The sequence below is a fragment of the Anabrus simplex genome, chromosome 1, assembly GCF_040414725.1.
Source record: "Anabrus simplex isolate iqAnaSimp1 chromosome 1, ASM4041472v1, whole genome shotgun sequence".
Lineage (NCBI taxonomy): Eukaryota > Metazoa > Arthropoda > Insecta > Orthoptera > Tettigoniidae > Anabrus > Anabrus simplex.
Genome location: NC_090265.1, coordinates 1,708,833,637 through 1,708,850,604, shown reverse-complemented (window position 1 = coordinate 1,708,850,604; position 16,968 = coordinate 1,708,833,637). Strand labels below are relative to the sequence as shown.

Genomic DNA, 16,968 nt, shown 5'->3' with positions numbered 1-16,968 from the left:
CAAAAGTCCAAAGGAGGTTCAGTTCAATATTATCTGTCTGCTTGACCAGGAGAGAAATACGTCTGGTCACCTGTTCGCTATTGCTCACTTAGCACCAAAAGATCACTAAATAATGGACTTCCAATCTGATTTATCTTATATACTCTTAATCTCAGATATGCCTGCCACACTTTCAAGAAAATCTGGTAATGCCAATGAGCGGGTGCTTGCTGTTAGTGTACTATTAGAGAAAGCTGAGATGACCCTAATGGACAACCTTAAAGAGTTTGTACAGTACTTTCAGTTGTAGAAACATACACCTATTGCCAACTGAACAGAAGTATGTAGCTTCCATCTGAACAGCAAGATGGCTAATAGAGAATTGCAGGTGTACACTGCAAATCAATTATTGAGACATAATAGATTCCTTAAATATCTGAGTCACCGTAGATTGAACACACTCCTTTAGACAACACCTTCGCAACATCCAGTCCAAAGTAAGAACTCGCAACAATGTAATCCAAAAATTATGTAGTACGACTTAGGGTTTAACGGCAATTTTACTTCAGTGCACAGCTTTGGGATGTATGTTTTAGGCTGCTGAGTACTGTGCTCCTCTTTGGTTGAATAATCCTCTCACCAGCTTCATAGATATGCAGCTCAACACCACGATGCTTCTCATCACCAGCACAATTAGGTCTACACCTACATATTGTCCTATCCTCGTCCATATCTCCCTACCAGATCTTCGATATAAAAATGCTCTCCTCTGGGAGTTCAAGAAAATGATTAATTCACAATTACCAATACATGGCAACATCGCTGACGTCCATCTGAATCGTGTACGGTCTCGAAATCCATTAATAAGAGCTCATCTGAATCATGTACATTCTCGAAATCCATTAATAAGAGCTGCAATAGAATTGAAGAATACCAACTTCAATGTAACTAAAGAATGACAGGACCGAGCTCGATAGCTGCAGTCGCTTAAGTGCGGCCAGTATTCGGGAGATAGTAGGTTCGAACCCCACTGTCGGCAGCCCTGAAAATGGTTTTCCGTGGTTTCCCATTTTCACACCAGGCAAATGCTGGGGCTGTACCTTAATTAAGGCCACGGCCACTTCCTTCCCACTCCTAGCCCTTTCCTGTCCCATCGTCGCCGTAAGACCTGTCTGTGTCGGTGCGACGTGAAACAACTAGCCAAAGAATGACAAGGAAGACAAGATACTAGGCCTGAGTCAGCTCTGCCACGCATTAGTTCATCTCTGCCACCTGGTTGTGAGTTTCCCTGGAAAACTGGTCTACTCTAAATGGTACGATCGGGCTATGGTATCTGTGCAGATTTCCACTATGAATAGAAAAGAATTTCTACACCTACCTGTGATTGTGGTGCCTCTAAACAGACCATCCATCATATTATCACAGATTGTTCAAACAGAAATTACATTGGCAACATCACTGATTTTGCTCTTGCATTACCAGAGATAATTAGTTATATAAACAACCTCGATAAAAAGATTAGTTAGCATGTATGTATTGTATCTGTAAAGCCACACACTAAAGAAAGAAAGAAGGAAAATCTGTCTGCTTGTGTCAATATCATGGGAAAATGGCTGAGCAGAATGTCTTATAACTCTGAAAGCCAGGATGTGTCCTAGGCTACATTTTTGAATAGTGTACAGTGGTGTAGCAATATAAATGGGACCGAAACTGGAAATGTCAGTTTTCTCCATCAATATTAGCTTTATCAAAAAAGTGTAATTTCTATAGGACTGTGATTTCACACATTATGGGAGGTTTGACTGTTCATAAATTTAGTATTGTGGGACACTTTGTTTCAGGTATCCCTGTTTCTCATCAACATCTTCTCTACAATATGCAGGAGCTGGACGATTCACTTTGCTTGCTGGACTATTCCATTCAGAATGGAGCTACTCTGAAGCTTGTACTTTCTATGCGGGGTGGACCGATAAGCACTCGTCGACTTCCATCAGGAGATGAGTTTGCTTGGAAGGAGCTCAGAGAATTTGTTGAAACAAACAGGTAAAAGAGAACAGTTTTAAATTGCAGATTATTTGCATTTTTCTTAGTTGTATCTAATGGTAGTAAGAATTTAGATTATTTGTCAAAGATAAAACAGACCTATTGCTAGGCTGACCAGATTTACCTGTCTTATCTGCTAGTAATTCAAGTGAGTACTTCAGTAGACATTACACATTTTCTAGCAGGACAATACAAGGCCTTGTATACCTTTTAATTGCTTGAAGGAGGTTGAACATCTTGTATTACTAAGCATACTTACCAGACATTACACCATCTGACTTGCATCATTTCAGTTTTTACTAAATTTGTTGAGTGGAAAATCAGCACTGCCAAAGAGCACTACAGTGCTATGCAATTCTGAAATTACTGCAGTGTCTGACATATAAGGATAAAATTAGGGTTCCTTGCTAGTAGAGATTCTTAAATGCTATCTACATTGCCATCAATGAAAACTCTGAAAATACAATGAAATACAACAGAATCTTGTTACATTTTTCTATGGAGCAAAAGTTTTTAAATGTGCTAAACTAAAACACAATTTTTGACGTATACTTTTTAAAAATAAATACACCTCTTATTAAAGTAATGCACATAATCATACGAGTTTGAAATGCAGTACGTATTATATATACAGTACACACACACAACAGCACGTCACACCACCATACAGATTTTTTATTCTCATCCTAATTTTAAAATTGTTGCATCCATATTATTTAACTATTTAACAATTTCATGACACCTTGGAAACTACACGCATAGCACTTTGTTGTATCCATTGGCTCTGTTGCTTTTACAACGTAGGAAGTTGTTCAGGCTCTGGTTTGTTATCGCTTTTGTTGTTAGCCAGTGCTGCTCCTATGATCGATTCTTCAAGACTTCATTATTATCGAAAACTATCCAGTTATGTCATTTGTAAAGAGCAAACCGAAGTATGAAACTACTACTTCCAAATTAAATTTTGAAATTCGAAATGGACCGTGTCTTTTCACAGCCGCAAGTTTTGACATAGAATATGTACCATGTGATTGGTATTATCGAAATAAAGTATCTAGGTTGTATGGGTTTGAAATTTTCCCAGCACTGGGGCAATAGACATGCTCGGCTGCAGATTCGGTAGATCGGAACTCTCTTCATGGCGCTGAGGTGTGTTATCTTTGAGATACTCATGATGAGCCTTCTGATATTCTGCATTGGTGATCTTGGACATTTTGTAATTCTGACAAGCCGCTCTTTCCTCTCGAATGCATTCTCAATAACTTTGAAGCCATTTGTCGCAACACATTGCAAAAGAAAAAAATTTCTCACTTCTTCAGACCAGAGTTTTCTCAAATTTTTACCGTTTGACTATCTACTATTTCACAGTATACATACAGAACTCACTGAGAGGAATTGAACAATACCTCATGAGGTGCTAACGTGCTGGAGTCCAGAACTATACTAATTGTTAGTCGTGTGACATGGCTGTTTTCGTAGCTCAAGGTGGCAGTGCTATTGCATCATCCGTATACGTCATACTGAGGTCAGACTCTTGTTTCCGAGTACAATATTTCTTTCTGTTTACATTGAAGATTGGATGTCGTCATTGCATGTGTTGTCTAGACCTTATTTTATTTCAATTCTTTCATGGTTTTGTAAAGTTTGCTGGTCCAAACATAGTTCAAAAACTATAGACACATCTATTCATTATAATATTATGCATTCTTTGAAATCGCTCGTATTTTGCTGCAAATACAGTCTATTGCCTTAATGTCTGTTTAAAGCATTAATTCACAATAACGGAAGTAGCCTTAAAAGGGTGCAGTTACCATGAGATGTAAAGAAAAGTGGAAAAGGCTAAAAAATTATGCTCTGTTTTCATCATTTATCACAGTGGTGTGGTGATATTGCCACCAGCAACATACAGAAAAATAGAAATTAGGTACTGGTATATTCCTTATTATATACGAGGGCAGATCGGAAAGTAATGCACAATAATTTTTTATCTCCCCTGGTATTGCAGTTAGAATGTTGAAATTTCACAACAATATAGTTTGAAGTTTGCGCTACAAAGGGTATTTTGTTTTCTTGTGCAGCTCTAGCTAGAGAAGCCTGAACTATGAAACAAACATGGCATGCATGTTACTGTTTTCCACAGGTGTCTCTAAAAGACAACGAACCATCATGAAAATATTCCTGCTGTCTATATATATGTATACATTTATTCATAGAGAATAAACACTTCCCCCATAAGGAGGTTGCCCATGAGGACAAAGTATACTATGTACAAGTATGACTGTATAGGTGATTCTTCAGTATGGATACTATATACATTTATGACTATACAAATGATTCCTTAGTAGGATAATGAGCCTTTCAAGGCTTTGAGGACCACAATTTTTGTTAATGGCTCTTGGTAGGTTGAAACTTGTGCGGAATTCTTCGAAGAACTTTGGAATTGTTCCTCTTGCACCGATCATGAGGCCTACAGTAGAACCTCGATTATACGTTCCAGGAAACTACGTTTTCCCATAATATTCGTTCAAATTACGTGGTCGCGCGAGCATCCTAATTAAATCACATTGTAAAAATCATGCATTATCCGTTCCTCGAAGAAACGATTTCCCGGATCAGCTGTCCAAAAATTTCAGTTCCATCAACGCTAAATCCTCGATCACGCTTTTTTTAAGAAACTGTATCTCACGAAAGGACGGCTACGGCATACTTACGGATCTTGGTGTTACCATCCCGTCATTGCGGTAATTTGAGGAAGTACTGTACCATACTGGAAAAGCAATCGGTGGTGAACTTGCATAAGGGACCATCTTAGCATCATATTCGGGTGGTATTGTTTAGAGAATCCTCGGAAATCATAAAGCAGAGTGTTTCCACAACAATTGGAAGGAGACAGAGCGCATTTCAGCAGCTCTACTTGAAGTTGGAACGAGTTTCGTCAAATGTTCTTACTTGCAAAACATCTACATTATGCCCAGGTTACCGGTTATTTTTTAAATTTTTTCGAGTGTATCGCCGAACAGGTTTTCGGCACTTCCCTCAGGGCACTGTATAGTCACTGGGCTTTCAGGTAGGAATCGAAACTGCTCCTTCTTAAGTAACCCAAATTTAGTATTATAATATTATCGTATACCAGTATGATTATGTTATCGAGACCAGAACATATGTTGCACCTTACATACTGTACATGAAGTCATGGGAGGTTTTGGGATTGCCTATTACTGTTTTGGTCCTAATATAAGACTGGGAATTTCACGTTTTGTGTTAAAATGTTACAAAAACTGCAGGTTTCTTTTCTTTTTTGCGCACGTTACATTTAAAAACTTACTATTATTTCGCAGTTGTACCGACCTGTACAGCGAGCGCACTTTCCAGGGGAGTCAAGATTAAAAATTAAATAATTGAAGTTCAACCAATTCAATACATAAAAGAAAGAAATGTAGTAATTACATTCTTATTTAAATGGGACCGGTTTCGACCCTAGTCCAGGTCATCGTCAGCCGTAAAAACAAGTAGGCGAAATCACACAATGTTTATGAATATTGGAGAAATGGGTCAGTTTCACACTCTGTCAGGCACAAAGTCACAACACTATCAAATAATATATGAAGATTATAAATAAACTTGAAGTCGCAGACGAATAGATTTGTAGAAGCAAACCGCCAGTTCCCGGTGATCAGCGCGGCACATTCAAGGTCATGCGCTGCGGTCTCGAACGCCAAAGTAGAGTGGAGACAAATATTGGACCTTCAAGACATTCTCCAGGACAGGACTTACAGGACATGTTTTGACCACTTGTAAGTGCTAATTTTATATTTAATTTTGCCTGAGGCAATAATAAAGTATCGATTAAGTGGTTATTTTACTAACTTCTTGATTATATTCATCGATACGGCCATGAAATGGACAACTTGTAATAAATTTAGCCAAATCGATCTCCTCTCACCAATTCGATTCAGTATCTCTTCATTCATGATTTGATCTATCCATCTCACCTTCAACATTCTTCTGTAACACCACATTTCAAAAGCTTCTATTCTCTTTCTTTCTGGGCTAGTTATTGTCCATATTTCACTTCCATACAATGCCACGCTCCACACGAAAGTCTTCAAAAACATCTTTCTGATTCCGATATCAATGTTTGAAGTGAGCAAATTTCTTTTCTTAAGAAAGCTCTTCCTTGCTTGTGCTAGTCTGCATTTTATGTCCTCCTTACTTCTGCCATCATTAGTTATTTCACTACCCAAGTAACAATATTCATCTACTTCCTTTAAGACTTCATTTCCTAATCTAATGTTTCCTACATCACCTGCCTTCGTTCGACTGCACTCCATTACTTTTGTCTTGGACTTATTTATTTTCATCTGGTACTCCTTACCCAAGACTTCATCCATACCATTCAGCAACTTCTCAAGATCTTCTGCAGTCTCAGATAAAATAACAATATCATCGGCAAATCTCAAGGTTTTGATTTCCTCTCCTTGGACTGTGATTCCCTTTCCAAATTTCTCTTTGATTTCCTTTACTGCCTGTTCTATGTAAACATTGAAAAGGAGAGGGGACAAACTGCAGCCTTGCCTCACTCCTCTCTGGATTGCTGCTTCTTTTTCAAAGCCCTCGATTCTTATCACTGCAGACTGATTTTTATACAGATTGTAGATAATTCTTCGTTCTCGGTATCTGATCCCTATCATCTTCAAAATCATAAATAGCTTGGTCCAATCAACATTATCGAATGCCTTTTCTAGATCTACGAATGCCATGTACGTGGGCTTGTCCTTCTTGATTCGATCCTCTAAGATCAGACGTAAAGTCAGGATTGCTTCACGTGTTCCTACATTTCTTCTGAAGCCAAATTGATCTTCTCCCAACTCAGCTTCAACTTGTTTTTCCATTCTTCTGTAAAATTTTGTTAAAATTTTGCAGGCATGAGATTCTAAACTAATGGTGCATTAGTTTTCACACCTGTCAGCACCGGCTTTCTTGGGAATAGGTATAACAACATTCTGCCGAAAATCGGATGGGACTTCTCCTGTCTCATACATCTTGCACACTAAATGAAATAACCTTGCCATGCTGGTTTCTCGTAAGGCAGTCAGTAATTCAGAGGGAATGTCATCAATTCCAGGTGGCTTGTTCCTGTTTAGGTCACTCACAGCTCTGTCAAACTCTGACCTCAAAATTGGGTCTCCCTTTTCATCAGTATCAACAGCTTCCTCATGTTCCAGAACCAAATTATGTACATCTTTACCTTGATACAACTGTTGGATATGCTCCTGCCATCTTTCTGCTTTGTCTTCTTTCCCTAGAAGTTGCTTTCCATCTGAGCTCTTAATATTCATACACCTAGATTTCCTTTCTCCAAAGGTTTCCTTGATTTTCCTGTATGCAGCATCTACCTTTCCTAGAACCATACAACCTTTGACATCCTTGCACTTCTCCTTCAGCCATTCTTCCTTAGCTACCTTGCACTTTCTATCCACTTGATTCTTTAGTCGCCTCTATTATTTTCTGCCCTCTTCATTTCTAGCATTGTTGTATTTTTGTCGTTCATCAATCAGGTCTGGTATCTCCTGAGTTATCCACTGATTCTTAGTTGATCTTTTCATCCTTCCTAAATCCACTGATTCTTAGTTGATCTTTTCATCCTTCCTAACATTTCTTCAGCAGCCCTACTGACTTCATTTTTCATGACTCTCCACTCTTCCTCTATTGTGTTTCCTTCAGCCTTTTCATTTAGTCCTTGTGCAACATGTTCCTTGAAACAATCCCTCACACTCTTTTCTTTCTTTCAACTTGTCTAGATCCCATCTTTTTGCATTCTTTCCTTTCTTCAATTTCTTCAACTTCAGATGGCATTTCATGACCAACAAGTTGTGGCCAGAGTCCACGTCTGCTCCTGGGAAAGTTTTGCAATCCAACACCTGGTTACTGAATCTCTGCCTAATCATAATGAAGTCTATTTGATACCTTTCAGTGTCTCCAGGTCTCGTCCATGTATACAGCCATAGTTTGTGGTGTTTGAACCAAGTATTGGCAAGGACTAAATTATGATCAGTGCAGAATTCAACCAGCCGACTTCCTCTTTCGTTCCTTTGTCCCCATCCAAATTCTCCTACTGTACTACCTTCTCTTCCTTGGCCTACCACTGCATTCCAGTCTCCCATCACAATTAGATTCTCGTCACCTTTTACATATTGTATTAAATCTTCTATCTCCTCATATATTCTTTTGATTTCTTCATCATCCGCTGAACTAGTAGGCATATAGACCTGCACTATTGTGGTGGCCATTGGTTTGGTGTCTCTGTTGACGACAATAATTCTTTCACTATGCTGGTCGTAGTAGCTTACCCGCTGCCCTATTTTCTTATTCATTATTAAACCGACTCCTGCATTTCCCCTGTTTGATTTTGTGTTGATAATTCGGTAGTCACCTGACCAAAAATCTTGTTCTTCCTGCCAACGTACCTCACTTACGCCAACTACATCTAACTTTAGCCTATCCATCTCCCTTTTCAGATTCTCTAACCTACCACAGCGATTCAAACTTCTAACATTCCACGCTCCGACTCGCAGAATGTCAGTATCCATCTTCCTGATGATCGCCCCCTCTCGTGTAGTCCCCACCCGGAGATCCGAATGGGGGACTAGTTTACCTCCGGAATATTTTACCTGGGAGGAAGCCATCATCAGTACACCATTCATACAGAGAGAGCTGCATGTCCTCGGGAGGTAGTTACGGCTGTAGTTTCCCGTTTCTTTCAGCCGTGTAGCAGTATCAACACAGCTAATCCATGTTGAGTATTATTACAAGGCCGTATCGGTCAATCATCTAGACTGCCGTCCTTGCAACTACTGAAAGGCTGCTACCCCCCTTTCGATGAACCATTCGTTGGTCTGGTCTCTCAACAGATTCCCATCCGATATGGTTGTACCTGCGGCTCGGCTATCTGCATCATTGGTCACGCGAGCCTCCCCACCGTGGCAAGGTCGCATGGTTCGCAGAGGAGGGGACCAACTATACTGGTATTATAAATTTACTCATTCGGGACAAACATTTCAGATTCCCTATGGGAATCTACAGGGTGATTAATTTGCAAGTGCAGAGCGGAGTGCCAAGGATTAGGCGCGCTGGGAAGCGGAGACAGCGAGCGCATTGCCTGCCATGACAAGCAGGCATAGGTGGCTTCCTTGTCTATGGAATTTTCGAAGGATACCTTTTAACTGGCTTCTTCTTCTTGTGCAAATAACACTCGACCAAAAATATTCTTTGCTCTATAATGTATTTAACCATCGTGATAATAACCTCACAACACACCTTAAAAGTCCAATATTTTCTAACTAAGGGACAGAGTGCGCTGCAGTGAACACTTCTTATCTCGCCGTGTTGACAAAAGCCATATGGCGCTCGCTCAGGACTTCCCACGCCATGCGAGAAGAAGTCTGAACACTGAAATTATTCTCCCTGTACATCTATATCATCTGATGGCCAGGCAGGCATCAATTTTTAGAAACGAGACTGTCTCTCATAGTGCATTGGCACTGTCGGTGGCTTCAAGTAGCCTCTGCAGTGGCCTCCACGGTATTCACTAACCATGTGTCTTGGTAGATATGCTATTTAGCAACTGATGAGCCCAATTTAGCACACTTGGCGAAACGCTGGCAACCAGGAGTGAGTTAGCTGGTAAATTTATAATGTCCAATAACGGACCAACTATATTGGTATTATAAATTTACTCATTTGGGACAAATATTTCACGTTCCCTGTGGGAATCTACATCTATATCACATGGTGTCTAGTAAGTCGCAGGGTTTCGCCGTAGAAACAGTATCCCAGGACATGAGAAAGGGTTTCTATCTCGTTGTGACAATGCCGACAATGGTTATTGTCCTGGGACCTGCCTGGCACGGCTCGAGCAGCTGAGACATTAGCAGTCATCTTAAGAGCATCACGCCAGTCACTGCAAGACAGGCCATCATGGTGTATTATCCACCACTTCGCTGAGAGGTTTTCTTTAAATAAACACCTTTACCCCTTTGAGGAAGCTGCTTCTACTTCTTCTACTACCTCTACTAAGCGTCAGGTAAAACTGGCTGCCGCTGGACACACATCTCGCTTGCCAGCTTCAGTGGTTAGCAATACTAGATGTACATGTTGAAGGACAGTGAGTTTCATTTGTGCATTGATTTTTCACATGAAATTCTGAGAAAAAATGTCTTGGATTCTGAGAAATATGGTAAGTGGTGGTGGTGGTGGTGATTATTGTTTTAAGAGGAAGTACAACTAGGTAACCATCCCCTTTATAACACTAATCAAAGAGAAGGAATGGAAGGTGTCAGACACTTTGAAAAATGAAGGTGTCAGCCAAAGAAAGAAAAGGGCCACGAAGGGTGTGAAAGTGAAAAACTCCCTAGAATTCGCAAACCTAGTACCGTCGGGGTTGGAAAAGAACAAGGGTTGACCAAGATAGGTTCGATAGAATATATGAAAATGAGGAGCTTGGCTCAACTAAGTGGAAGTAATACCAGGACTCAGCTAAGGGCCCCATGGTTGCGACCCCACGCTCTATCGTAAAAGATACGATTACAAGTAGTCAGTTCATCTTCTCCGTGGTGGAATATGTTATATAAAATTATGATTAATGTATAGCGCCAGCAAATTGAACTAATACATAATACAGTACATACACAAAATGTCAATGTTTCCGATTTACGCCACATGTTGTCTGCAGCGCTTTAACAGCAAACTCGCCCAAGCACATGTTGCATGACCTTCAGTGCCATAGTGAGAGTGTGTCATGCATTATTTGCTGGTTAGACACAAAGGCAAACTGCATTTCTCTTTTTTCCCCAAGCATGGCTTCTAAGCTGACTGGTGAAATATTCTCCTATGATTGTGACTGTGTTATAGAGAGCCTTTTAAACTGTCCCTTAGGATCACGTACATTTAATGAGATAAGTACCGGTAATATTATTTTGAATGGCAGGCCAACTCCTGAATTCAAGGACTTGAAGAGTAAAACACATGGAGGTTCCAAAATACATTTTTATGCATGATGGTATACAGAATCACCCTGGGTCTGTGGTAGTGAAAAATTTATCAAGATCTTTTGCTGGCCTTGTTCGCTTTTTTCTAATGAACCAAAATGCTTGGATCTAAGATTGTATCAAAAATATGGATAGTTTCTGTGTTCTACACACCCATCCATCATGAAAATTGTAAAAATCATGTTCCATCCATTGTTTCTATAGCACATTTTGGCAAAACGAAAAGAGACTTCTCATTAAGTGGTGCATTTAAAATGTCAACAGAAAAATACAATGAAGCTGTGAAAAGAAGCAGATCATTCCATATTTATAATTCTATTATTCTTCGTATAATTCTATACCTGTACAGCCTCAAGAATTAATGCATAACATGTAAGTTTCACGTAACTATCCCTTTCCCGTTAAATTGTTGCTTTCAGTTTTCTTATCTTACATAACTTCAGTTTTAGTATTTACATTATAATGTAAATTGGTGTATTTTTTCCTACTGGCAACCCAAACCGTTTGAGTAGTTACGATAAATTGGATATTGTATTTTGGATAAATTGATTTTTTTCCCCCATAAAACATTAGTAGAATGCTCAAAAGAACTTCATCCTCTCCTCAACTGTACTTGTTTGAAACTGGCAATACCCAGGGAATTGTTACACTGCTGTATACTATTCTTGATATGTGACAGTAGACTCAGGATGCAAGGTTCACATTTTAGAGTTCCATGTTCCTTTGGTATTGGATTATGGGGCACTTTTTAAAATTTCTCCTGATTTATATATTGCATTGATCATTTTAAAATATGGCTGTGTGTTTCATTGTCCATTCCATGTATTATTTCATCACATCTTCTGTTAATGATATTTTTTTCTCTTTTCAGTGTGATTATGATTAGTGACTGGCAGAATTGCAATTGAATATAATGCATTCGAGAACTTGAGGATCGATACTTACATTCTAAATCATATTCTCGAGTTCAACATAACCTTTTAAAGTTGATGTAGGCCTAATTTACGCGGTACATGATTTCCATAAACTGACTACGAACAGTATAGGCACCGTGCAGGTAGGTCGAAATGCTACTACTAGCGCTACATAGTGGCCCGTTCTGAAACAAGAGGTGTGGCGTAGTGCGACAGTCTCAGTACATGTGTGACATTCGAAGAAGTTGCGGGTTTAAAGCGATTCAATTCGGGGATCTAAGTGAATCGTCATGCAATAAAGGAAGAAACCTTGTTGTCATTGGCCACGTGAACGGCGTTCAAAAGTTAATTTTGAATGGTTTCGGATACATCACAGGAAAAGTCACCCGACAAACGTCTGTCACTTTGCCGCCTTATATCGTGAAACTTGAGGTAGGCAAGGTGTAGTTAGGTAACAGTTTATAAAGTTTATTTAGTAAGGATTGCTTAATGCATGTTTGCTAAGTTTTACGCATTTTTATTTTGTGTTCAGGTTGACTAGAACCGCAATGTCTCTACCAGCGAATGTTCGTGTCCTGCCGGCGCCAGAGGAACTTTCAAACACCTAGCTACGGTAGTGTATTATATAAATAATGAAAGTGTTGCCTCCAAAACAGACTGTCTGCAACAATGGGGAAAACTGAGCCCAAAAATAATGTCAACAGAAAAATGTAGAAAAGGCAAACCCGTAGAACTGTTCGGTAAAAAGACTTTGGAGACATCTCTTTCCCCCTTCGAGAATATTTTAAAACATATCCCTTTCAGTCTTCGTACAACGCTTCGAGCAGAAGCAAGTACTGAAATCGAACAATCGTGCAGGGCCGTAGTCACCTCATAGATAGACAGGGTAGAGAATGATGTGGAGAGAGAAGACTGTGAGGAAATTGTGACACAGCTATTACTCGTACATTTGCAAGTGCGCTTGCCAGACATATACACCTTTTGCACTGTGAGTGACGAAATGTATTTTACCAGCAAAATGCAGGTTGGTACAGATTATATAATTAAAATTTCTTTGGACAGACTATCTGAATCAGGAAGCCTTCGATGGTTTCCAGAAAGAAAGATAAGAATATCTGTTAGCACGAAAGCATATCGGATCAAAACTAGCGACATAACTTTGATACCTCTCGCATTTGTAACTGAATCTCCAATTGGGGGAGCTGCTTTGAACAATCTTTTACGGAAGTGAAATGGAAAGTGAAGCAATAGAATGCTATGGAAGTTCATTTGATTTTCGTGTTATTCGATGTGGGTTAATAATCCACAAGAAACAACCTTGGATTTGTGGATCTCCAGATGGCATAGTTCTCAGAGGAAATGCAGCTGACAGAGTGTTAGAATTGATGGTTATGAATTTCATGTTTTTGGTCCGTATTGAACAATATATAAGTAATAATAATAATAATAATAACTTAATGTTTCCACCTTTTCAATACAATATATTCACAAAATTACAAAATTATACGGTACTAGTTTCGACCCATCTAGGGAGGGGTCGAAACTAGTACCGTATAATTTTGTAATTTTGTGAATATATTGTATTGAAAAGGTGGAAACATTAAGTTATTATTATTATTATTACTTAGAGTGTTAGAAGTTAAATGTCCATCTTCCTGTAAAGATAAACCAATAGTAGATGAGTCAGGAAATGTGCGAGTACGTTATCTTTACTTTGACGAGCAAAATAACATACAGTTAAGGACAAGTCATATGTATTAAATAAAAATACTGATGTACGTAACTGGCTTGGGAAAATGTGATCTATATGTATATAGCAAAGCACAACAGTTGACAATACCTATTTATCAGGACAATAAGTATGTCGAGGAATGTCTCACCGAAACGACTAAGTTCTGTTTCAGTAATTACTTGCCAAAAATTAGCGGCATTCCTAATAATAATGATTATTATTTATTTGTCAATTCTTGCTTGTTGAACGTTGAACAGATCAAAATGTAAACAAAGAATATATAAAACGAAGTGATGGTAGAAAAATTCTGAAACTATTCTTTAATTATTGCAGGTTGCAAATTCGTAACACGCAACACATTTGCACGATGTCATCCATGTGTGGAAAAAGTTCTCTTGGCAATTTCTGTAATATATTGTATATTTTGATTCTTTGAATACACCTTTCTACGCGAATTCTAACACTCGCAATATTGTCCTGCTCTCAACTTCCTCAGCTGTTAATCTCTTGTCATGTAAGAACGGTGGTGTCACGATTATGGCACCGCGGCCAGATAAGTTAGTTCTGATGCCAGGAAATCATTCATCAGCCATGACCTCGTCGCCAGGTGGAAGGAAAGTTAATAAACCACTGTCGGTTGTTATGAATGGGTCGCTAGCTCTTCCACCGTAACATTTAGGTTTAAAGGCGACCACACCTCTAGGCGTGATTGCAATTAAAACTTCTGCAACCCTTGTATTGAGAATGAGATTAGAAATACACTCTCTGATCTACTTGGGGGGCTGTTCAACCCTAAATTGCTTGCAGTCAATAATGACTCGACAGTTACCGTAATTTCTCTTAAATACTGGAGGCATTGTTTCTTGAACACTTTCCTTACTGGGCCAGAACATGAAATGTTTCGTACGCAGTGCCAGTTGCATAAGCACGGTCGTAAAAATACGTGAAATTGTTGTCCTGTGAACTCCGAATAGCACTCTCAAAGCAGAATAGAACAGTACGGTTTTCATTTTCACTAGGAAAATCGATAATCTGGTTTTTTTTAACATAATTTCGAAACGTTACAGTTTGTTAATAACGCAAGCAGCAAGGCAAAGACGTTGAAGTTCACACCTGTTCAATCACGCATTTGTGTATTGTTCCTTATGGACCTGTTGCCTTGGAAACCTGGACCCTTGATGTCTGCATGATCGTCTTCCGTTCCACACATTTTATCATGTTTCGTAATGTTCCCTCCCAAACCGAAATTAAGTGGAATACATGCCTGTGTATTTACGTCGTTTTCATTTAGTGAACAAGAAAACATGAAGTCTGAACAATGAAAATCAGATGCATGTGTTCCCACGGATGCATCCTTGGTTATGTTACTTGGGCAAATTGTACTTGAAAATTTTCCGTCTGATTCTTCCTTTTTTAATCGCTTGAGTTGTCTGCGAAAGCGCTGTAAGCTGGGTCCCGGCGGCACATTCCTCTTCTTGTATTCATCCGGAAATATTGTCGGAACATTGGCTGGACTTAGTGGATGGCCAGATCTTCTGTTTCCGATGAAATGTGCACTACATATTCTTGAGTAAGTCGTAGGTTGCCAAAGTGATCCATCAGTGTTAAAAATTAAAACCGAAATTAAATTAAATCGGATCAATTGAACTTACTGCAAACATGTGCAGTACGTATGTGTAGACCTTACTTCGTTCGGTTAACTGCTTGTATCCATCGCCTCCTTCGGTCCACTTCTATCGCTCGTTTTGGAAAACAATAAAATTGTACTTCACTTCCCGTATTGGAACATCCGACAACACAACAATTGCGTTTACTTGATCTCCTTTTCTCTGCCATTATCATCGGAGTAGCTACACGCTCAGTCATAACGGATCAGCTACTGCGAGTCTGGAGTCTGTCTCACGTGTTGTTCTCCGTCCGGCCGCTAGAGCGACGCACGGTGCCTATACCGGTGACCAAATTACAATGGAAGATTTAAAAAAAGGGATTTCGCCATCATGTTGGGCGCTTTTGTATCTTATGTGCTTTATTTTATTAGATTAGAGAATTAAAAACTACATGCGGTTGATTGTTGTTTGGCTTGGCGTTACGGGTATTAGATTTTTCAAAGAGTTCGGCTGATCAGAGTCGCTGAACTTGAAAGAAGTTTTCAGAGGAAACTGATGAACTTTTCCCGGTGAAACTGAATGTAAAGTTTCAATATTTTTAAGTCACGTACCAGTAGTTTTGCTTTTGCCTTTGCTGGCAGGACCTAATGTTTACAGTGTACTATGTCTTCTGGTATGGGCTAGAGTAATTTTGTTAATTTCATTGATCTGTCTCTGTCTTATACTTGGCTTTGACAATATGAAAGTGACTGAGGTATGAGCGATGCTAGTAATGCCATTCCTTCTGCAGCCAGTCCCTGCTATGAATGGTGTGAAAATGTTGCTCATAGGGTCGATTGGTGCATGCATTTCAGTGGGCTTGGCAGACCGATATGTAATAGCAACTTCTGGCTCGGTGAGGAAAGCAACGGGAAACTACCTCACTCCTCATTTCCCTAGTACGCCTCTTCAGTGATGCCTAGGCCATCTATGACAGCTGATGGTGGAGCTGTTGAGGATCCAACCAGCCTTAGGGCTGAAGACTGAACATACATACACCGGTAGTTAAGGTTTGAACCCGGCCCCGCGGTCTAACTTGCCTGCCGGTCACCCGGAGGGCCCAGGTTCGATTCCTGGCCAGGTCAGGCATTTTAACCTGGATATAAGGGCTGGTTCCAAGTTCATTCATTCTACGATTACCTTTAATTGAGGAGCTATTTAATGGTGAGATGGCAACGCCGGTCTAGAGATCCAGGAATAACGGCCGAGAGGATTTGTCACACTGACCATGTGTCACCTCGTAATCTGCAGACCTTCGGACCGAGCAGCGGTTGCTTGGTAGGCGGAAGGTCCTTTGGGGCTGTGGTTGGGTTTGGTTTAGGAGTGTTTGTAAGATTATAAGAATACATATTTCATTTTTGTCATGTTTAGCCAAATTGTTGATGGTTCGTTCGTTCCTGGATTTTCCGTTTTCCCGTGTTGTACGTTTTATTTCCGTGGTGACCTCCAAAAACGGAGAATTGAGGTTCCACTGTAACACCCTACAATCATCACTGTTTGAATAGCTAAAGCAACTGTGAGTCCTGTATTTTCAGGTTTATGATTGGCTCTTAAATTTGTCACCACATTTCCATATGTTGAAAACATTCTCTCACCAAGAATGTGGCCGT

General features: G+C 39.7%; 1 protein-coding gene across 3 annotated transcripts in view; it reads left to right on the top strand.

The window, feature by feature from the left end:
• LOC136858703 (AN1-type zinc finger protein 4) overlaps positions 1–16,968 on the top strand; it is a 127,236-nt gene that overhangs the window by 34,226 nt on the left and 76,042 nt on the right. For all 3 annotated transcript variants that reach the window (XM_067138443.2, XM_067138442.2, XM_067138444.2), the window contains exon 3: positions 1,821–2,022. In XM_067138443.2, coding sequence (XP_066994544.2) covers positions 1,821–2,022 — 202 coding nt within the window. The remainder of the gene's footprint in view (positions 1–1,820; positions 2,023–16,968) is intronic.